This window comes from Amblyomma americanum, chromosome 4 (genome assembly GCF_052857255.1).
Source record: "Amblyomma americanum isolate KBUSLIRL-KWMA chromosome 4, ASM5285725v1, whole genome shotgun sequence".
NCBI classification, from domain to species: Eukaryota; Metazoa; Arthropoda; class Arachnida; order Ixodida; family Ixodidae; genus Amblyomma; species Amblyomma americanum.
Window position 1 is genome coordinate 204,511,071 of NC_135500.1, and position 23,352 is coordinate 204,534,422.

The 23,352-nt window shown below is 40.2% G+C and overlaps 1 protein-coding gene across 3 annotated transcripts in view; it reads right to left on the reverse strand.

Annotated features, from left to right (window-relative positions):
* Positions 1-3,614: 3,614 nt before the first annotated feature.
* The window catches only part of LOC144129148 (uncharacterized), a 28,256-nt gene continuing 8,518 nt past the window's right edge, over positions 3,615-23,352 (reverse strand). For all 3 annotated transcript variants that reach the window (XM_077663090.1, XM_077663092.1, XM_077663091.1), the window contains exons 2-14: positions 16,183-18,024; positions 14,335-14,426; positions 13,936-14,009; positions 13,318-13,465; positions 12,963-13,031; positions 12,643-12,733; positions 12,035-12,174; positions 11,688-11,789; positions 11,096-11,187; positions 9,871-9,966; positions 8,666-8,740; positions 7,021-7,114; positions 3,615-6,145 (exon numbers count right to left, since the gene is read on the reverse strand). In XM_077663090.1, the coding sequence (XP_077519216.1) occupies positions 5,960-6,145; positions 7,021-7,114; positions 8,666-8,740; positions 9,871-9,966; positions 11,096-11,187; positions 11,688-11,789; positions 12,035-12,174; positions 12,643-12,733; positions 12,963-13,031; positions 13,318-13,465; positions 13,936-14,009; positions 14,335-14,426; positions 16,183-17,986 (3,063 nt within the window). In that variant the 5' untranslated portion in view covers positions 17,987-18,024 and the 3' untranslated portion in view covers positions 3,615-5,959. The remainder of the gene's footprint in view (positions 6,146-7,020; positions 7,115-8,665; positions 8,741-9,870; positions 9,967-11,095; positions 11,188-11,687; positions 11,790-12,034; positions 12,175-12,642; positions 12,734-12,962; positions 13,032-13,317; positions 13,466-13,935; positions 14,010-14,334; positions 14,427-16,182; positions 18,025-23,352) is intronic.

The following is a 23,352-nucleotide window of genomic DNA, read 5'->3' on the forward strand; positions in this document are numbered from 1 at the left end:
GCAGCTTGCTATACCACCTGTTACAATCTCCTACACTATCAGATTGTGCCTTCTTGTATGCACAAAAATAACAGGACAACAGCTTCTATAATCAGTACTTTAGCAGAGATACAAGTTACTTTTTGCGGAAAACCTCAGTTGTAGTAGAGCGCCCTTGTGCAAATTATAGAAAGGAAACTGTGGAATATCAAATCATGCTAATCTGTAATGCTCACCCTAAATTGATTGATATTGCAAAGAAATGTAAAACAGCTGGCAAATTTAAGCGTGAATGCTGGAATTTCATATTACTGTCTGCATGAGTTTTGTAATGCGCGGTCTTGTGATCTTCTTTCGTTTTTCTTTAAACTTCTTACTCCCACCCTGAACAGAGCATTCTTTTCACTGATTGCCTTTAAATTTACTAACCAACCTTTTTTTTTACTTTCCTTTTGCTTTTTGCACAGCACTGTTGCATTATGTTTTTCATATATTTTGACACACTACAATATTCTAGATAATGTTGCTTGTTCTTGTATAACTGCTGCTGTGGAGAGCGACTGCTGACGCGCCACTGTTGCTGCACCGTCGGTGCCCTCCGAGGCCAGGGCCTAGTCAGGAGGATGTGTTCCCTCCTTTTGCCCTGCCTCAAGGGCATGACCTATGTATTACCTCAGTAAGAGTTAATGGAGAATACCTAAGTAATTTGCGATTTGCTGATGACATTGCCTTGCTAAGTCACTCAGGAGATGAGCTGCAAAGCATGATCAATGAGTTAGACAGGCAGAGCAGAATGGTAGGTCTTCAAATTAACATGCAGAATACCGAAGTAATGTTCAACGGTCTTGCAAGGGAACAACAGTTCACAATTGGCAGCGAGGTGCTGGAAGTGATACGGGAATACGTCTACTTGGGGCAGGTAGTGACCAGTGATCTGGATCACGAGAGGGAAATAAGAATAATAATGGGGTGGAGCGCATATGGCAGGTTCTCTCAGATCATGAATGGCAGTTTACCAATATCCCTCATGAGAAAAGTATGTAACAGCTGTATCTTGCCAGTAGTTGCCTATGGGGCAGAAACGTGGAGGCTAACGAAAAGAGTTCAGCTTAAGTAAAGGACAACGCAGCAACGTATGGAAAGAAAAATGATAGGGAAAGAAAAATGATAGGTGTAACGTTAAGAGACTGGAAGCGGGCAGAGTGGGTGAGGAAACAAATGCGTGTTATTGACATTCTAGTGGAAATAAAGAAAAAAATAGGCTTGGGTAGGGCATGTAATGCGAAGGCAAGATAACTGCTGGTCCTTAAGGGTAACGGAGTGGATTTCAAGAGAAAGTAAGCGTTGCAGGGGTCGGCAGAAGGTTAGGTGGGCGGATGAGAAGAAGTTTACAGGGATACGGTGGCACAGCTGGCGAAGGACAGGGTTAATTGGAGAGAAATGGGAGAGGCCTTTGCCCTGCAGTGGGCGTAGTCAGGCCGATGATGATGATCTTATATTTCCCTTATGCAGTGACTGTTCTTTTGACATGTGGCTCAAAATATGCGCTGTTTACCAGGCTCTACCATGAGAAGTTTTTGTATGACAGTGCTTTGGCCTTTCGACATAGATTCCAACTGACCCCACCATGATCTGTTATGCTCAACATATATACTGCTTCTGCTGTCATTGCAACAAATTTAACTGCACTCGCATTTATTTCGATGAAGTTTACCCTTGTATAGTACTCATGTGATTGCCAAAAGAAAGCAGATGAACAAACATTTAACAATTATAAGAGAAGTTCATTAGACGGTACACATAAACAGCTCTGGAATAGTTTTTTTAGAGCATAAAAAAGAAGGAAAAATGTTGCTGTGCTGTTCCTGTACATGCAGGCCAATAGTTATGTATAGCTTTGCAATGCATAATTGGTGCGGCATTTGTGGCTATTTCTTCCCCTAAACTTGTTAAAAGGATGGAAGTATTTTGTACAACTACATTACCAGCATAATGGTATTAGTTGCACACGGTTTATGTAAAGAAGAAAACATGAAAATAAGCATGGAAAGAAATTGTGGGAAAATTTTGGGTTCTTGTTTGATGTGATTGGTCGTTGCCAAACTACGCAGTGTTTGCTCTAGGATGTTGTGCTGTGATTATGATTTTATTTTTTTGCACTGGCATAGATGCGAACCTGTTCGCTCTACTTTCTTGTTTGTTTTCCACATCTTTTCAAGTGATTCTAGATAAAGTTGGATTCGACTCATAGTCATTTTGTAAAGCTCTATAATAGAGTTTCTGAGTGCATCAAATATCAAACTTAGCGGCTTTTTGCCTGGGAATCAAAGCTTGTTTATATACAGAGATCGGGTTTGAACTGCACCCATGTTTGCAAGCTGGGCTTTTCTTCTAAGTGGCTACACCTTCAGTTTTTTCATCTTCTGTTTGCTCCCAGCTATTGTAGAAATGTATACTGCACATACAGTGAACTTTGCAAGTTGAAACCACAGGTCAAGCACCGTGTCACCACTCTGAAAGGCTATGAAGTTAAAGCAGTGTATTAGTAGTCAGTCAACACTTTGCACATGCTCTTTCAACTTTAATTGAACTAGACCAAGAAGGAGGCTGTACACAGTACTGGTGTACTTCACTCTTCTCCATGTCGTATTCCTAGACGCGGATGGCATTCTGCTGCTGCTAAGCATTGTCCTTAGAGTGTGACAGCATTAATTTGTCTTGCAAGAATTGCGAAGTTTTGTTTTTTGCAAGCTCAGGAGCAAGTGCATGTTGCCATCTCGAGAAGGAATCCTTGGATAGCAGCAACTTGTTGTTTACCACATAGCATGCTACAAAAGTAACTATGTGAAGACTTTGTAGTCTTGCTTGGAAAATGTGTGACATTGAAAGGAAAGGAAAGTAGTATAAGCTCATTGGAGTAAAACTTGAGCACTGACCAATATGCTGTTGTTATGTCGACATGCTTTCAAAGATTGCGTGTGCACGTACAATACACTGCTGCTCTTAAAATTACAAGGCAACTAGGGAAACATCCTGCAACTTTCATCTTTGGAGACGTGTGTAGTAATAATTGTCAGGGTTCTAGAATTTGCAAGCCATATAAATTTCACAGATGAAAAGTGCAGAGTGGGCACATCTTATACTTCAAACAGCATTGTGTAACTCCTTGTTTGTAATGAAACAATGAAAGCCTGTAACTAATACTGCTACTGTAGCAAAAGTTGTGAATTCATTGATCTCTGCGATCAATGAAGTTCTTGACTAGGCTGATAAAATTTCTTAGAACGTGCAGATTTAAATCTAATAAAGTTAGGTAATTTTGTTCCCAGCATTCACACATATTGCGTTAATGCTGCCACTGAAACATTGATCTTGGCTTGGCTTCGAAGAGGCTAAAAATGGACACCGGAACCCTCGGTATAAAAGCTCATGGTTTACAATGCGATCATATATTGGAAGATCATCTGTTGGAAAAAGGACGCTGAAATTTATATTGCTGGGCTAGTTGGTATCATTTATTTTTTACAGCCCCATTTGTGTAAGCATTACGATTGTCTTCTCATGTCGACAAAGGAAGGGTTATCTGGTATGTGCTAAGCATGTTTGGATAAAGACCTTTGAGAAAACAAGCTGAACTGGATTTTAAAGCACTTTTATACACAGTGAATTTCCAGGAGTAATATAATCATAAAAACTAAACCAAGAAGATAAAATGTCCTAATGCATCCACTACACAGGAGATGCAACACTACCTCATGAGCAGGTACATGAAAGGCTTCTTATGCTTGTCTCTGCATAAGCATTCAGCTCGGTAAAAAGAATACCTGGAAACACCCGTACAGCAGTCTTGGTGCCAGTTGATAACAAAGAAACATTGGCTTTCTCTCAGAACTACCCACAGTGAGGCAATAAACAAGTAACAAGTGGTACAGTGATTGCATGAAGCTTCACGTCATGGTATCTGAAGAAGTGATGCATTGGCACAGCATCTGATGATGAGCTAATGTTTATAGTGATGGTAATGTTTTTAATTATGCAAAGGCACACACTGCTAGCTCATATATGAAACGGAACAAATTGTCTGCATTCAACCAATGATTGCTCCTTTAAAAAGTTTTATGACCGAAAAGCGTACTTTTTGTTCTCTTTTAAATAGTTTTCTGTTGGATAATATCTTTGAAACATTTTCAACTTCACTGTAAAATTAACTACAAAATTCATTCTTGTTGAAATGCTGGCTATCCTTTCGTTTTGTAGTGCATGTACATAACCATGCCAATGTTGCAGCCTGCAAAGCATCCATGTACAGTTGAAGGCAATAGACTGCTTACCATAGGAGCCATGAAAAACATGCTTGCAGTCTGTATGTACTGGTCTGAAGCTATAAGGTGCAGTTTGCACTTCGTGTGTAGTACTGCTACAGTACACTTCTTAACTGCGAGTTGCCCACACATATTTAGGGGGGACGTGTCTCTCAAATTGTGAAAAATGGCCCAGACAATAGTTTTTTTTTAATGTAATTGTATCCACTCATGTGCCTTGCTTTCTGTGCTGTCCCAAAGTTTCATTGCTGAAGTCCACGGGGAGGTGCTCTAAAATAATTAATTTGTGAACCGCGATGGCACTTCGTGTCAGGGAAACACTACACAAATTTGTATTTTTCTCCGTTCCGGTATTCTGACTGGATACTCACCTTGTGGAGATTCCTTCACGACTGTTTCGCCTATTTCGGCCCCGTGTGTTTTGTTGCACTCACAGAACTACACTAACGTGATAAGAATCTTGGTTTTTCATTTTGATTACTTGTAGATTCTAGGTACAATATCTTGTACAGTTTAGATGTGTTTAGGCCATTGGGTTTGTAAAAAAATGAGACAAAAAATGTATGATTGTCATCATTTGTAGCACGCATTCAGAAACACAGTGAACGTTGAACCAGTCTAATCCTAGATTTTGTCGAGTCTGCAGGCTTTCCACAAGGTGCAGAAGAGAAAAAATTTGTATAAAGAAAATTTCCCCAGATGTAGTTCTGAATTTCTGTACACTTAAGTTTGAAAGCATAACTAAGATGCAAAAACACTTTCACCAAAAACCATAAAAAAATAAGGTTGGTGTGTAAATTTTGGTGTGTAATACAAAAATTTTGTATTGAAGTATTATGAATCTTTTGAGCATATTAGAAATAGTTTTATTACTATTCTCACAAAATTTTGCTGTTAGATCTCTAGAAATTTTTTTTTTAAATATATTTTCCCCTCTAAATCTGGTAAAAAGGTTGCAGAGTAAGGAAAATGTAGCAGAAGGCTGGTGCAACATTCACTGCATCCTACTGGCTCGCCAAATGTTAAGACAGACTGCAAATTTTTGTTTTGAATTTTCATGATGCAATGTGTACTGACATACTTGAAGTGAGAAGAAAATTTCACACAGAAAATCTAAAATTCACAAATCTGAAAAACAAAGAATGCCTTGGCCCGCAGTATGGCCCCCAGAAAGGTAACAAAACAAACGGGATCAAAATAAAGAATGTGAGCATCTAGTCAGAAAACCAAAACGGAGAAAAATGACGATTGTTCGGATGTTTCCTTGCAATGCACAGCCGCCGCGGTTCCTAAAACAATTTTTTTAGAGCACTTCCAGTTGATTTCAGCAATAAAACTTTGGGGCGGCGTAAAAAAATGAAGCGTGCAAATGGATACAATTGTCGTCTTTAAGAGTTTTCATGGCTTCCGCAGTATTCAGTTTGCCATTGACTTAACATGTGTACTTAAAACATTGCTATTTAAAATGTCTATTTGCAACATTGCTAAAAATAATTTCCTTCTTTTTTAACCATCGTTGCTAAAAGCTAGGGCTCTCTGCTTGCCATAGCGAGAACTAAAAAGTGGCTGCTTTCAAATGATTTTCTCCTTTTCTGAAGACTCTCCTATGGTTCCCCAAGCAGGTTCAGTGTAGCGCTTTACATGTGTGCAGAGACAAGCTAAAGAGAATTATATTGCAAATCCTTCTTCTTTTTTCCAAGTAGCGCTGTTGTCTCTCCGAGTGGTTCAGAGACGACACTGTCACTGTCCTCAACGCTGCTGCTCGAAGAGGGTTGACCTTCATGCCAGAAGGATTCCGGTTCAGTTCGGGATGCACAGCACCAGTAGAGAGTTGCTATGAAGGCCTGCAGATAGGAAGATGATGAAGAATGTGGGGCAATACGGAATGCAGTTCTTGCCATAGCTTTATTTTGTCCATCATCCAAAGCAACTCTCAAGTGCAGTAAGACAAGGAAGATTGCCTTGCATTGATAAAATTGTAAGTAGTGATGATGCCAAAGGGGGGAGGGGGGGGGGGGGGGGGGGGAGCACTGGTAGCCGCCACCCCAAAGATTAGCCAGACCAAAATTAACTTTTTGGAGTGTTTCTTCAGACCCTTTGGAAGAGGAAGCTACCTGATAATGCAGCTCGTATTGCTAGCAAGCAAGCATGCGTAGTTCTCGCCGTTGCAATCTCTTTAAAAAAAAAAAAAGAAGTTATTTTATCCTTGTGAGAGCAGCACGGCGATGCAGGCAGCGTGCCTTCCCCAAATTTGGATTGCTATTCATGAGTAGGCTTGTCTAGACTGCTGGAGCGATGTGATAGGGACAGACTGCAGTTTTAGAACACGTACTCTTTCAGGGACATGGTGCTCATGCCTTTGTGATTTCTGCATATAAACGCAAGTGTGGTCGGCACAACGCAGCATATGGCATAACATACTGCTTTCTTGGCAGAGCACGGCTTCAGTGCTCTAGACAATCCTGCTCACATTTGAATAAAGTCGCAGGCAAAGCAATTTTTGAAGGAGTGAAATTGAGCTCCTTGCTTTTGTCAGATATACCAAAGCATATTGCACTCCAGAGACAGTATGTAGTCTTTTCAAGATTCTTTGCGTTCAGAGTTGTTGTATATGCTTAGAGCTTTTCACTAATAAATAAGCTCAGATGCAAAATGCAGCAGTTGAAGTGAAATATGCCATATTTTGAATGCAAATATAATAAATTGTTCATAACCATACCGTTAGCAGAGATCCTCCTGCTACAACTGTGCTGGCCCAAGGAAAGCCAATCAAGTCCAGCAGGACACCTCCTGCTGATGGACCAATGACTTCTCTGCAACGAAGCATGCCACAGGAATGTGAGCAGGTAGTACTTCCCTGTGTTTAGAAATACCAGAAATATAGCAGAAGCCCTTCTCAGTAGCAGCAATGAACAACAGATGGCTGCGTTTCCATGAAGGTGAAATGCAAGGTGCCATTGTCAGATGTCAGGTGCACATAAAAGAACCCTAGGTAACTGAAATTATTCTGGAGCCCTCTGCTATGACATCCCTTGTAGCAGGTCGCTTTGGGATGTCCCATGTGCCATACCATAACTACAAACAAAAGCATTCACAATCAATGGGTAGCTAAACAGTTGAATGCTAATTTTACAACACCAGCTCGCTCATCTTAATGCATGCATAAAATGTAAATTCTCATAATTGTGTGCGCTTGTATACTGATGGAAAACTTCTTGGAAAGTGTTGCTGAATTGGCAGTTAACTCCAGAAACTTTCAGAGTTCGACTGCTCCACCAGCAGAATCACTAAACACAAGCTCATTGTAAGAAGCTCCCGCCTATGGTCATAAACTGGTGCCTTACAGCATAGAAATGTTGGACTTGATGTGCAAGGTGCATCAACCAGAATGCACTGCTATTTTCTGTTCCATATTTCCTACATGTTTCTGTCTCCACTTCAATCAAATTTGAACCAGTTGAGACAGTGATGGTCCATTTGAGGAATTTTTCCTTTCTTTAAAGTAATCTGAGGAAAAGGGAATTTTTATGGAGTTTAAGGGAATTTTAGGAGTATTCAAGCCTCTGCAGGGAAAAAGAGCTTGAAATAGGGATTTCTGGGTCTAACTAATGGAATTATTGATTACAGCATGGAACATCACTGGACGCAGGTGAGGCCCATTCTATGCTGCCTAGCAAGCCAGCAATCAGCCTTCATCCTGTTGGTTTCTTCTGTCTTCCAAGAATACATTTGGTCCTATTAGCTTCTTTTGCTTTTCAGTGCTTGGCAGCCATTAGCTTTTGCATTGACTGGTGCCCTCAAAGGTCGTGACAACATTTTCTGACATTGTATGCCCACCTGACAGCACACCTGGACAGGGCCCACAACTTGGCTCGTGAGGAGGTAGCTTGCTCCTTAATTGACACGGCCCAATACATGCTAGCAATAGTTTACACCAAGGGTTTGCTTTGAATGTAGGCCAATTAATTTAGGCTAACTGAAACAAGTTCTCAGTTAGCATTGGGAGCTACAGTAACTAGCAGCAGTCTCATGGCACCAGTCATTTATCACTTCTTATCAAATGAATAGTGATATCCTCTGCTTTTCACTATTCCTAACAGCAATTTGTCAGGACCAAGTGATACAGAATCAAGGAGATTCTAATTTTCTATGTGTGCGGCAGTTAAATTACCTGCCTGCTTGGTAGTTCTGCACTGCAACTTAATGTTGTCGACCGTCATTTTATGGGATTCACAGATACATAAAATCATAGCTTCCTTTACAGGCTTAGAAAACTACAATATCTTTTGCTTCCTAGCACTTGCAGAAAGAGCTTTCTTGTGTGAGAGCAAGTAGGCAGGGATGACTAAACACACAGAACATACCCCAATGAGTACATGGCATTCCACCAGCCAGAGACAAGCGCATATGTTCCAATGTCCTCCTTCATGCCACCAGAACTGCAAGAAAACAGGGTCAGTGAAGAGCTAAGCTGGACACCAAAAACATTACACCTGAAAGGGGGACACTACCCTAAAGAGACTTTTTGAGTCGCTTGCTTGACTTCATTGAAACTTGCTGGGCTAGTTTATACTATTGCTGATACACCATGCGTGCTAAATTTCATTATTCTTCTGGGGGGTTTTCTTGAACATTGAAGCTCTAAAAATAAAAAGGGGGGATTTTCAATCTTGCGAGTCCATTTTTTCTCGCTTCCTGTTTCAGCAAAATGTCAGCTTAGGAAACCTATTGTTCCAACATTACTTGTTAGCATTACTATACTGTAGCAGGCTTTCTGGAGTGACATTTTGTGAGGAACACAACTGAGCGCTTAGTTTGTCTGCATATTAAAAAAAAAAATGAGTTAGTAACAAAAATGGTGTGAATGAAAAACCACTGTCATTCTTGTAAAAAATTGCAAAAGTAAGGCAAAATAATTTCACAGTTGTGTGCTATGGACATCCCTAAGGCCACATAGCACAAAAATTAGGAAAATTATCTTTCTTTTATAAGCGATAGTTTTCCTAAGCAAGCATTCTCATCTTTGTCATGTAGGTTGCATAACGTTCTTCACAGCTATTTTAGAATAATAAAATTTAGCAGAGATGGTCCCAGCAGTAATATAAACTAGCCCCGCAAGTTTCAATGAAATTGAGCAATCAGTTCAAAAGTTCATTTAGGGTAGTGTTCCCCCTGTGCTCCTGACACACAAAGGCAGGCAATTGTTTACTGTAGAAAGACATGGCAGCTTGTATTCTTTTTAACCTGGGGGTATATGGTCAATGTTGACTTCAATAGGCAAAGAAAGCTACCAGCCATATTCACTCAGCATGCGAGCCAGACTACAGTTTAAGGCTCCTGAAACAAATTTAGCTCTTTACACCAGCAATGCACAGAAGGTGCACACAATGCTCTTAAGCTTTTTTCTTTTAATGTTGCTTATTGCCTTAGGGCATAAAGAATGCTCACATATTTTCAGTGATTCATTTTTGACGCACACTGAGTACAGCTTCTTTGGCAGAAAAAAAAAAGCTGTAGCTCTAAAGAGGATCCTGCCTATCAATTTAGATGCAACACTTGTTGGACTCACGTTGCGGCACGAATCATGCTTTCCATTGTGGGCACATAAGCGAAGGCAAAGGAAGCCCCCAGAACAGCCACCGTGGCCAGGGTAGCCCAGAGGTTGCTGAAACACAAGTGCATGCAGATCAACAATGCTGAAGCTGCTTCTGAAATGCATATTTGAAGCAGCAAGTTTTTCATTTATGATAAGTTCCTTATGCATACTTTGTGGTAACATGTGCAGTCTAACGCGATTTAAAGGTGATCACTTCAGGCTTAACGTACTTGGATAAAACAGCTATAACAGTTTATTTTTTCCAGAAGGCTGCGACTAATACATAAGCATAGCTGGCAGAAGGATGCCTCCATTTTGCACTGTCATGCTTGTTGCGGACTACGTAACCGTTATGTCAGGAAAAAAATTCTTCGTCCGTTTCAGCCGGAATGAATGTCATAACTTTAAAATCGCGCTAGACTACAAGCGAGCTGAATTTTACATTTTTGTTCCCAATTTTTTTCATTTCTTCAGTGAAAAATAAAAGCATTATTATTGTTATTTTGCTCAAAGTAACAAAAAAGCAAGGGGTATGGACTGGATTTTATTTACTGGCTAGCTTATAATACTACCAAATATTTATTAGAAATGGCTTGCCATAGCAATATAGAAACAGTTGCTGCTCTGATTCATGCTCTTGGAGTGCTCTGGATGCTGCAGTGCCAGATGCTACCATATTCGCTCTACACTGTGCTCAATTAATGTGTGCTCATTTGTTTTGACCAGTCTGAATAATGATGCTTAGGATACCCAGAGATGGGAGAAATTGTAATTGATTTAAAGCACTCTAAGTGCTGGAGTTTTGGACATTGTTATTCTGAAGACAGAAGGCCAGCTTTAATTTAATGCCCATTTTAGTGAACTATGAACATAAATTATGCAGATTTAATCGTCCCCATAGAAAGTGTCTGAAAGTTAACCTGGTCTGCACATTTTTTGAACACACTATAAATAATGTTTCTTTCTTTTATCTGAAGCAGCAGGAACCATGGGACATAGGAAGAGTCTTACTTGATAACTGCTGTTGTTTGAGACTTAACTAGTTAATGAAAGCTGCCTTATTTTAACTGTCCTCTTCGTAGCTAACTCAGCACAGCACAACATGGCATGCTATGGGCATGACCAAAGCAGGAGAGCCTGCAGTTGAGGGAGGCGAACAACATGTTCAATTTCTAGGAATGATTGCAATGTGGCTCACCTTGGAATGCCCAAGAATGGTGCTGGCCCCATTAGCAACTGGGCAGCAGCCATTATGATTAGGCCACTGATCATTATTGGGATGCGCTGCTCCTGCACACATGAAGTGGAAGAGAAAAAGAGTTGAAGCTCACACTTCTATCTTTTGCAGCCATAAATTGCTTGTAGACAGAGTCAAATAAGTTCCAAATTTAGCTCCTGCATGGTCTCACTGTTTTCATATAATATCGCCGTGAGTGGCAGATCTTGCAGTCTCGCAGTGTCCAAACACTAGCTCACCGATCACTGTTGCACTGTATAGTGAGCAAAAAAGCAGTCATAAATTACATACATGGCAAATACTGTTTGAAGTCATGTGCTTTGTTTTGTGCTTACATGAGTGTGGACACGAATACAAGTGAACGTAAATTTTTGCGCTCCTACATCCCTGTTATCGGAACAGGTGCATCTGGCCTGCAGGAACCTTGCAGAAATACAATTCACAATGTTGGAAGCAAAAATGTAAAAGTAAATATATTTCCTCACTGCAGCAAAGAGCAAAGAAAAATAAGGGTTCAAAGCAAACATGCATATTTTAAATAAGCAAAACTTACCGTTTTCATGCAGATGAGACCAACAAGTGGAGAACATATTGAAAATATTGCGGACATTACTAGGAAGAAGCTGCCAACTATGCTTGTGTCCACATCAAACTCCTGAAAAAAGAAAGAAAAATACTGTTAATTTGGAAAGATAATTTATCCACATGCCTTGCGTCTTCTCTAATAAATAGGCTTCACTTGTTTAACAATAGCCAATCACAGGCCGTAGTTTCAAAGCTGAGAAGTGACTTTCAAGGACCACATGTTTGAAGTCAACCACATGCTTGCTAAGGAAAGCATGCACTATTGCCCTGAACGGGTTATCTAAGAGTGCTGGTAGTTTTCTGAAGCTGCTTTACCTGTCGCATATGGGGCTCCAAAGTTGGCTCAACGAAGCCCTGTGATTGAGACCCAATGACCAGGATTATTGAGACTATGATCACTTGTGGTATCCTGAGGAGAGTGAAATATGACTCTGTCCTTGTTTCTTTTGCTTGCACTGTAGACAAAGGTAAAAAAAAAAGCAAAGATGCACAATACTGATTAATGCTTATAGTACATAGGTGCTGGTGTGACCATTTTTTTTCTCTCAGAGCATTGACAAGAAACTGGAAGTGAAAAAAAATGACAAGCATAACAACAAAAAAGAAAGCGATGCAGACTGTGCATGGGCAGCCCTTGCGGGGACTCTAGTGTTGAGCTGTTACTCTTAGCGGCCACCGTTCTGCATTATTTTACACCATGTGCTCTGTCCGCAGTTGCAATATTTCAGCAGGCTTCACTTAAAAGACAGCAATATGCTTTTCTAAGTTTGTGATTCATCATTGTTCAGTCTGTAAACAGCACACAATGATAATGTGATAAAAATGCTTCTGTTCCAGGGAATAAGCCACTAAATTACTGTTAAAAAAGAAAGGAAGCTATCAAATTCCTGCAATTGCAAACATGATGCTGGACAACTCAATACCTTGGATATCTTTCATGATGATCCAGCACACTGGAAAAGTTAGCAAGACACAGCAGCCAAGTATATAAAATGGAAGTCCAAATCCACCAACCTAGAGAGGAACAAAAGAAAATTAGGATAATAAATTAAGCAACTTCTGAATTTCTACACAGAACTGCAGTGAAGTTTAAGCTGAGCTAGGCATACCTAACGTTATATGCTTACCTGGTAGATTTTTATAATTTCACAGCAAACTTTGGTGCACAAAACTGGACTATACATTTTCATGGTCCTAAATAGATGCAGCACTGCCCTGACATAGAAACTTGAAGGTCACTTACGCTGTAGAGAGCACCACCTATTGCAGGGCCAATGCTCATTCCAACACCAACACATGTCTCAATGATGCCCTGAAATGGTTGACATAATATATTTAACACTGATGTCCAAAAATATATGGGATCAGCACACAATTTCTAAAGGAATTTTGTCTGACATCTAGTGATTGCCAGTAGTTGTATCTCATATCAGTAACCAGGAGAAAAATATTCATCTGGCCAAACCGCACAATCTACACATTGATTTTGGGAAAATGAATTATGCTCAAGGCAAAGCCCCCAAAACTATGCTATATATAGCACCATAGTGAGTGAAGGTGCTTAGGACAGTAAACTGCTAAAAGCATTGCGCACTTACGAAGACTGTACTGATGTGGTCTGGGTACACATGGAGCACTATAGAGTATGATGCCGTGCAGAAGCCTGCAGCTCCTACAGCTTCTAGAATCCGCACAAGAAATGACATCACAGTGAAGACGAGTGTGTCTTGGGCCATGTCGAGCAGGCTGCATAAGAACAAAGTATTGTGAACTAAAATGCCTACTTCAAACCAGTGAGCTCAAGGCAAAGCGGACAGAGACACAGGAGGCCAGCTTCAACAAACTGTAGGAGCACGAAATGAAATGTGCAACTAAAAAAGAGCTTTTCACATTTATTCACCTTAAAATATTTTCGATGATAATGTTTGATGAAACAGTTATTTTGGTGCTTTCTCTACCCCTATAACTTTTGTACTCACACTTTGACACAAAGTGTGGTGTCAAGTTTTTCTTACCAAAATTGGAGTACTTTGTACTTCGGTTACCAAAGAAAACGAAATTCAATGTTGCAAACATAACTAGATCCAGAAGCTGTTTGTTTTGTTTCAGTTGTTTTTGGCGTGTCTGATGGTTTCTGTTGACAGGGGCTTTTTTTTCCTAGCAAAGAAAACTTTGCTGCACGTTCAGTCGTGTGTGACAAATGAAAAAACGCTCACCCGAACAAGATATTTGCTCCTCCAGCACATAAAATGCCAGTGAAGAATATGAACTTTGCTCCAAGAATGGGAACCTGGAAATATAATGCACAGTTTTATTGAACAGGGTGGTAGTACTACAACAGTACCTTTTACTTGCATGGTTGCCTAGATTGGTTCTAAACTAACACACCACAAAAACCAGGATGCAGTTTTACATATTTATTGTAATTAAAATAAAGACTTCTTGAACCCAATTATTCACAAAGATAAGAGAAGAAAGTACATACAGCAGAAAGTGATCTATGGTAAAGGAAATGAAGATTTGAAATTCCAAGCACAAGATTTCAATACAAACCTGGAAAAGCCAGTTAGGTCTAACTGCTGATATTAATAAAAAGCATTTAGGCGGAAACTCACCAGCTTTCCAAAGATGGGTGCAAACACCATCATCGTCAAAGCATAAACGCTGAAAACAAATCCAGACACAGCTTCACGCATTCCCTTGTAAGCTGCCTGCAAGCATGCGACACAGAAGAATGGTTAGCATACCTGATACACTGTGAATACGCATAGCACAATTTTTAGGTACATGAGTGCATTTTTAAAGAAGACTTATTACAACAACCTTCTGAATAAGCGATGCCATTCAGAGTACACTACATCTGGAAATGGCTGGGCCCTCTAACCACCTGAGCAGTGGGCAGCAGTTCAAGATCTCCAACTCTTCTCACATAATTATTGTCTGAACTGGTAGCAAGCTTTTAAGTGTGTTTAAATTGAAGCATGAAGTCTTAGGCCTTGATATGGCAAAATTTTAATTTTTGTTAGCCAAAGTATACAGCTGTATACCAGAATTTATTTAAATGAATTCAGTGCCATGGTAACAGACTCAATTTTTCCTGATACGATTCTCATGAGGTGTTTTTATGACAGCCACTGCTAATATTTTTTATATTCTTATTATTTTGCTTACTACGTTTAATTCTCCATTGTCCTTCCACACTAGGTACAGGCATTTTGAGGTTAACGATGACTGCTTCGTGTAATGACAGAGCTCATGATAGCAAATTAGCATTGTGATTAGGGCTATGTGGGTCACATGGTGATGCTAATGTTGGAGCTGATAATAGGTGAAGAAATGAAAGGCTGATGAAAGGGACAGGGGTACCAAACATTCAGGCTCTGTTTTTTGCTGGCAATGGTGTGCAGAGCCTTAGTAATGAGAGAGCTAGGAAATACATGTTAAAGTCCTCTTGTTGAAACATTTTTCAGCACACTGAGGCTTCCCTCCCTCCTTCTGTTCAAGACCTGCATGTTATATATTACATAGAATCGTTTCCCTTTTTCTCGCTTATGTGTGTGATGTGTAATACATGCTTGCGAACTGTTCAGCTTGATTCTGGCGGTTATGCTCTTTAGTTCTGTGGCACTTGTTAGCCTGCCCATTTGGTTATCAGTAAGCACTTTATATGACAGCTGGAATATAATCCTCAGTCAGAAGTTCATGAACTTTTCTCAGAGTATAAGGAAAGCTGAGGACAAGTAAACTGTCGATGGACGAGTAATTTCTTTTTGCTTTCATCTCCAAAGATGTGAAAATGTTGTCCAGCTTCACTCTGCAGTTGTGTTGCTGCCTCCCAGCGAATATTACTGCAGCTTTCACTGTTTATTTGAAACATAAATGCCATGTGAACAGGATAAAAGGAAACGGCCATATGTTTGCTACAGGACTGCGCTTAAAAGCTTTGCTGACGTCACTCGGCCTGCCATGCACAGCTGGTTCAAATTAGATTATTGGTGCCTTCTTAAGAAAGTTAATGTCAAATTAATCAGGATGCTTGAGCTCTTTCAGTGAAGCAAGACTGGTTTATTATTTCTGCTGCCCACAGAAATCTCTCATCTTTTCCTGCAAATAAACTTGAACGTTCTTGTCCACTGGGGAAGAACTGCCAATGCAGTGCAAATGTGTATTACAATTGCAGAGTAGCAGCAGGCATCACTGTAGCAGGTAATTACATCATTCAACTTAGTATTAACAGGAATTGACAGCACTTAGAAAGAGCTTTCTATGATTAAGTGCCAAACGAAATGCAACAAGATGTTGTAATTGCAGTGCACCATCCTGTTTCTTTTAAAACAAAGTACAAATACAAAAGACACAGTCTTTGCCTAGGTGGAAGGCTTCCAACATGTTAGATATATGAGCTCGTTACCTTAGGGTCGTTACCTTGTACCTGAACGAAAAATGGAAGAAAAAAAGGTGACTTGCCTCTTGCGGATAGAATGGTGCAATTACAGAATAGCTGATGTAGCTTGTAAAGTTGACTAAACAAAGACAGAACAGAGTCAGCTTTTGGCTTTTTGATAGACGAAACTTCGCTGCGCCGTGCGTGGACAACAGAGACACAACTGACAGTGTCCGTGACCTCATCATGGGTTCACGATGATGATGAGGCCGTTTTGAAAAGTCGTTATCTCCATTATTTTGTCTGGCAGGCACTGAAATACATTCTGTAGACTTTGAGAAAACAGCATCGAGATCAATGCCCTTCACTACATTTGAAGAATTGCAGAGTTCAGTATCTGATGCACTGCGTTCTATTACTACCGGCTCGTTCTGGGAGGCTGGATGGCTTTCTACTTCAACCATGACTTCTATTTCATCTGCAGGATGCTGGGCTCTTGAAGGAGATGTGGCATTTTCGTCAGCCTCAGAGGTTCCTCCAGTGAGGCTTTTGTCTTGTGTTTGCACAGGCTCTTGCAATAGTGAAGCATCCTGCGGTTTATGTAGGGCTAATGTCTGTGAAGAGCTTTGCTGGTTCATGTTTGGTTCACTTGCTGGTCTGTTTCCTCCAGATGCAGTAAGGACATATTCCTTGTACTTGACGTTGGAAACATACTTGAGGCTTTTGTCTTGTGTTTGCACAGGCTCTTGCAATAGTGAAGCATCCTGCAGTTTATGTAGGTCTAATGTCTGTGGAGAGCTTTGCTGGTTCATGTTTGGTTCACTTGCTGGTCTGTTTCCTTCAGATGCAGTAAGGACATATTCCTTGTACTTGACGTTGGAAACATACTTGAGGCTTTTGTCTTGTGTTTGCACAGGCTCTTGCAATAGTGAAGCATCCTGCAGTTTATGTAGGTCTAATGTCTGTGGAAAGCTTTGCTGGTTCATGTTTGGTTCACTTGCTGGTCTGTTTCCTCCAGATGCAGTAAGGACATATTCCTTGTACTTGACGTTGGAAACATACTTGAGGCTTTTGTCTTGTGTTTGCACAGGCTCTTGCAATAGTGAAGCATCCTGCAGTTTATGTAGGTCTAATGTCTGTGGAGAGCTTTGCTGGTTCATGTTTGGTTCACTTGCTGGTCTGTTTCCTTCAGATGCAGTAAGGACATAATCCTTGTACTTGACGTTGGAAACATACTTGAGGCTTTTGTCTTGTGTTTGCACAGGCTCTTGCAATAGTGAAGCATCCTGCAGTTTATGTAGGTCTAATGTCTGTGGAGAGCTTTGCTGGTTCATGTTTGGTTCACTTGCTGGTCTGTTTCCTCCAGATGCAGTAAGGACATATTCCTTGTACTTGACGTTGGAAACATACTTGAGGCTTTTGTCTTGTGTTTGCACAGGCTCTTGCAATAGTGAAGCATCCTGCAGTTTATGTAGGTCTAATGTCTGTGGAGAGCTTTGCTGGTTCATGTTTGGTTCACTTGCTGGTCTGTTTCCTTCAGATGCAGTAAGGACATAATCCTTGTACTTGACGTTGGAAACATACTTGGTGTTGGAAACAAGTACGTCGACTTGTACTTGATGCTGGAAATGGGTTGACTCTGTCTTTAACCTGCTATCGTTAAGCAACTCTGGAGGCACAAACCCAGTTGTTGCAATGTCTGTGACATCTGGTTGCTGTGTGGCGTTCTCTTGGGGTGCACTCTGGTGGCCACCCAAGCTGCTGGACGTACTAGTCGATTGTTTTTCATCAATCCCTTCAGCAATGCCTGATTGTACAGAAGCATCCTCAACATCCTGGGGCTCTTGAATTTGCTGAACAGTGTGTCCTGTCGCTCCGTCCATGTCCAAGAGAGAACCATCGGCAGTTCTTCAAGAACTTACTGAAAAATGAAAAACAAAAAACTTTATGCACACACTAGCACAATGCTGCCAAAAGTATTTTGTGCTCTTGTGAAGTTTGTGTACAAGTGGCAGTCAAGTTTAGTTGAGGTGCTGTTTCATAACAAAACGCACTAAGTACTGAAACTACTAGTCGATGTATAAAACAAGTGGCAACATTACTTACGGGAACTCCTTGACATTTTGGCCTGAAGTTAAGAATCACACAGCACAGTGAAATGTTCATGTTACTCACAGTGAAGAAAAAGGTAACTTGGGAAAAATTTCTCAAAGTCTATATGATTATCCCAGATGTTCCAGAGAAGCCCACCATTAATTTTTTAAATAAAGCTTTTTGAAGCACAAAGATCGTTTTTGTGACATACTACCAATGGTGGTGGACATCAGAAAATAAGTAAACCATGTTAACTAGTAAGCCAGTTAAATAAATTTTAATAGTTTACTTTTTGCTATTACAGATAGGCATTCGGTTGCAATTAGAGATTTGTAGCTGGTCATTAGTAATAGCCATGTCAGCTCTCAGAATTTCGAAAATTCGATTAATTTTTTAAATGCGATTAATGGTGCAGCAATTGCCTCACATTTTGATGGAGACCGGAACCATTCGCACCATAAGGAAAGGGAGGAAGATGGGAGTGAAAGCAGAGAGAAAAAGGTGCCGTAGTGGAGGGCTCCAGAATAATTTATAACACTTGGGGACCTTTAACACGCACTGACATCGCACAGCACATGGGCGCCTTTTGCATTTCGCCTCCATCGAAACGTGGTCGCCGCGCTGCTGCTCAACCAAATCGGGAACATTTCTGGCGGAATTCGCAGGTGCATGCACAGCGACATCTATCAAATCGTATCAGTCTGTCACACATATGTGCTGCGTGACCTTCTCTGTCTCACCTGCAACTGATGGTCGTCGCTGTGCACATGCTGGCAAAAATGTCCCCTAATTTGTTGAGCAACAGCGTCAAGAGTGATTACATTTTTAAAATTCTAAAAACAGGTATGGCTGTTACTAATGGACAGTTATATGGATTTCCAAATGCAACCAAGCGCCTATCTGTAATAACAGAAATAAATTATAAAAATTTAGGTAACCAGCTTACTAGTTAACATGGTTCACCTGTTTTCTGGTGCCTGCTGACACTGGTAGTACTATGTTGCAAAAGTGATATTTTTACTTCAAGAAGTCTAATTAAATTAGTGGCAGGCTTGCCTCTAACACCTGTTATATATCCTTTTGCTCACACTAAAACCAGTTGTACTTTTAACTAAACAAGGCCAAATTAAAGATAATGAGCTTTTACACTCCAGAGCCAAGAGAGCAGTCATGAGGCACGCCATAATGAAGGGCTTTAAATTAATTTCAACTACATCAGTGTTCTTTTACATAGACCAAAAACTTAGCAGATTGAGCATTTTTGCATTTCACCTACACTAAAATGCAGCTGTTGCAGCTGGCAACTGACCCTGAACAAAACACCTTGGCATTGAGCCACCATGACAGGATAGGCAACATGACTTTGTAATGGAACTTTCTGTGGATTCTCACACAGAAAAGAAAAAAAACAACAGCTTTTATCTTTTTTTTTTCATTTCAGATCTCTCAACGTTCATTTCTGGAGTGGGGAAGCCACTTCATTTTATGCACTTTCATGACTGCAGCTGTCAGGAAGCACTTTCAAACCCAGTAACAGTTGCCAAAATATATGTATGCTATGATTTTTCAAAATATTCTACTTAAATGTGCATGTAAAATAAATTTTAACTGTCAGTGAACTTGCCTTTTACTGTTATGTGAATCACTTCTCAAGACTTGCAACTAGCAGCAATAATTTAATGTAGCACACTTACAGATGATGTGTTATTAGTATTTTTTAATGCATCTTTATTTCTGCTTTAAAGGTGCACCAAAGAGGATTCTGAGCTAGTCTTTTTAGCGCGGGAACTCAACCTACACGCTCCGAGCATTTTTAAAAACTTTGAATTATTGTCCTGTGCAGCCGATTCCCCCTATTAAATCGAATTAAACACCCCGGCCTTTTTTTTTTTTTAACTTGCCTCCGAAAGTAGGAAGAGTTAACCAGCATGTAGAGTACCTTTCAGCCAGTTGCTTTTGCTTTTATTTTGTTTTTAGGTTTTCTCAAATATTTTCAGTCCCAGACAACACAGCCGCAAATTAGGCCCACGGAAATAAAAATATGCGTGGACTCTTTGCATTGCGTATTACTCTGCCAATGGCAGAGCGGCAAGCCACCACGCGACTGGCTAAAAGGCACTCCACGTGTTGGTTGACTCCTCCTATACCTATCGCTTAAGTTAAAGAAAAAAAAGCGGGAGCCGGGACGCTTAATTTGATTTACAAGGGAAATCAGCCGCACAGGACAATAATTCAAAGTTTCTAAGAATGCTTGGAGCATGTAGATCGAGTTCTCGCGTAAAAGGACGAGTTTAGAATCCTTTTAGAGCACCTTTAAATAGGCGTAAGAATTATTCTGTAATACGAGGGCCTGTTCTGTGCGGCTGTAATCAGATTGACATTACCGACACTGCCACACATTCCAGCCCGTATGGTTCTCCATAGTGTTGCACAGACCAAGCATGCGGTTGCTCACGTTTATGCTCAAGGAGATGAATGATGGATGACCGCTCACGGCACTATCTTCTAAAATTTTTTTTTTTTTTTCACAAGCCCAGACTATCGGCAGATCCAGACCCTCACTTAGGGAGGGTTTAACCATATATGCCTAAACTTCAAGAAATTAAAAAATTAAAATATATTTCAATATAAACTGTTTATTTCATTTAAGAATAAATCACCCTTTTATTCATAAAAACATATTTCTCAACACTGACTTTCCAGCCATGCTGCAGAGTAGGACACCATGCAAATAAACTATCTCTTGCATGTGGTAAAGCTTGAAACATTTGACATGACTCTAATGTCACATTTTTCACCTTGCATGGTGGTTTTCTCATGAAAATGAGCAAATCTGATTCATTTTTCTTGCGGAATCACAATGTGGTCAATGCCGTCGGATCTGCTCAGTGTTTCTAGAGAAGACTCGTAGCTCTTTCTAAACGAACACAACACACAAGCCTGAATGCACACAATGCAATACTTGCACAGGAAAAGTTTAGAATCTCTGAAATTTACATTAGCAGACACATTCTTTTATACTATAAACTTTTAGAGTTACTGCACATAAAAGCAGTTTCTACATATAGGACATTGGGCTTATGTGGGTTAATAGGGGATGAATGGCTAACATGGGACTCAGTTTGTTTTTCCAATATTTCTGCTTGCAGTAAAGCGAAGCAACTGTAATTTTGCACAGCGCTTACAATATGCATCTAGATGATGCCTACAAAGGTTCAGAAAAATATATCGAAGCCTACAGATGTTACTTACAAATAAATTTATTAGCTTTTTGCTTTTATTAGCAAACATTTTTGGAATAACTAAGCTGCAGCAGTACGTGAAACTTGTCCTTATTTTCACCACATTGTGAGTTTTCATTTGAATTTGAATTATAAGAATTGCTTTTATCCTTACTTTGAAATAAATTTTTAAATACTGGTGATTCATTTTTTGGACCATCTCCACGAGACAAAACTGTTCACAAATAAAGTTTTTGTCCAAATATATTTGGTTTAGATCAGTACATGTGCTAGGCATGTACTAAGATCTGACAAGAACGCAGAGTTTAATGGTCGATTCGTCACGGAGGAAATGTTTCTTTAGTACACAAAAACTGTGTTTTGAGAAATATCTGTTTAAAGTTTAGTCGCGCATCACAACCCTAAAATGCACCTGGTGCGCAGTGTCGTTTCCTTAAACTGCCATATGAAGCCTTCTCTTAAGCATTCCTCCACTTTCCTTCTCTCCTTGCTTTTGGCAGAGTACTGGAAGTCTACCGTTGTTTTTAGGCTGTAGTCCATCATGTGGTTCAGTGTCATATTATGAAATACATCTGGTGTGATATGTATTAAAAAATTGGACATGTTGTGATGCACCATTTCTGAAAGTTAGAAAGAAATTGAAGGTGGCCTTTTTTTGTAAATCATTTACAAAATTTGGCAGTGCACACATTTTGCTTGCAATCGAGTGCATTATCAAACACGAAGGAACCCTAACGGGCATTTGAAAATGAGTATGAATATTGCCAGCAGAACACACAATCATATCTCAAAGTTTAAGGTTTCTTGGCTTCAAATTCGTGAAATATACCCTTCTGTAGTTTGAAAATTTTTCAAAATGTGTTGTGTTTACCTTCTTTTTTACTGGACACCCATCCTGGGAGACAAAATTTTACCCATTGCCTCATTATGATGTACTTGGAGTGTCGACAGAAAAATATCTGGACAGCTGGGTGCAAACAATTTCTTTTTATAGTGTTCCAAAGGGGTTCTTTTTATAGGGGTTCGGAAATTGACTTTGTGATCTTTTTCAGAAAGGGATTTTTTTTTAAATTAAGCTGAGATATGCTCTTCTGGGTGCACTTTTTCGATTGGTAGGACGTGCGTGTTCCATCTGAAGTGGACAGACCCAACAGATGAACAATGAATTTTTTGCAGCAAAGGCCACATGTCTGTCATAGGAGCAGTGTATTGCTCAAGCTGTCTCTCACAGATGTCACATGCCCTCTGCTCTTGAGCTCAAACGTATGCCCTGTCACATGCTGTCAGCTTACCCTGGAATGGCACTAGTCAATGACACACTTCCCATTCCCCAGTCGATGTCGTACTAACACACTACATACACACAAAATCACTGTAGCGCTGTTTTAACCACTACTTCAGAAACGACCAGTTTCATGGCCAGCAGTCGCTGCCCTGCTAGCTAGCATAACGGTCCTGAAGAACTCTTTTTGAGACTTCCTTTTGTTTCTTCTACTCGACCTTGTCATTCATCATGTCAACATTGGCTGGTGCCCTTGCACCGATGAAAACTAGGTTCATAAGTGCATCGTTGAATAAGCTCACTGAGAGAATGTAGCATGATGCATCATGATTGGCCAAGCTGTCAGATTCTAGCTCGCTGTTCGCTGAACCCATGTTTCACCTGCACGCTAGCAATGCAGGGAGAAGAGGGGAAGCCTTAGCAGCAATCATTAGCTTGGACTGAAAGTGCTTTAGGGCCCCTTTAATGTTGTGCGGGTTGGCCAAGCCATGCTTTTTGACTGTAGAACTATCCCTTTCTGTTCTCAGCTAAAATTTGTCCATGCTCATTACATAAGCATTTTCAGGCATTATACTATCCCATGTACTATCAAAGTTACTATTTTTATTATTTAGTTCTACATTAAATAGAA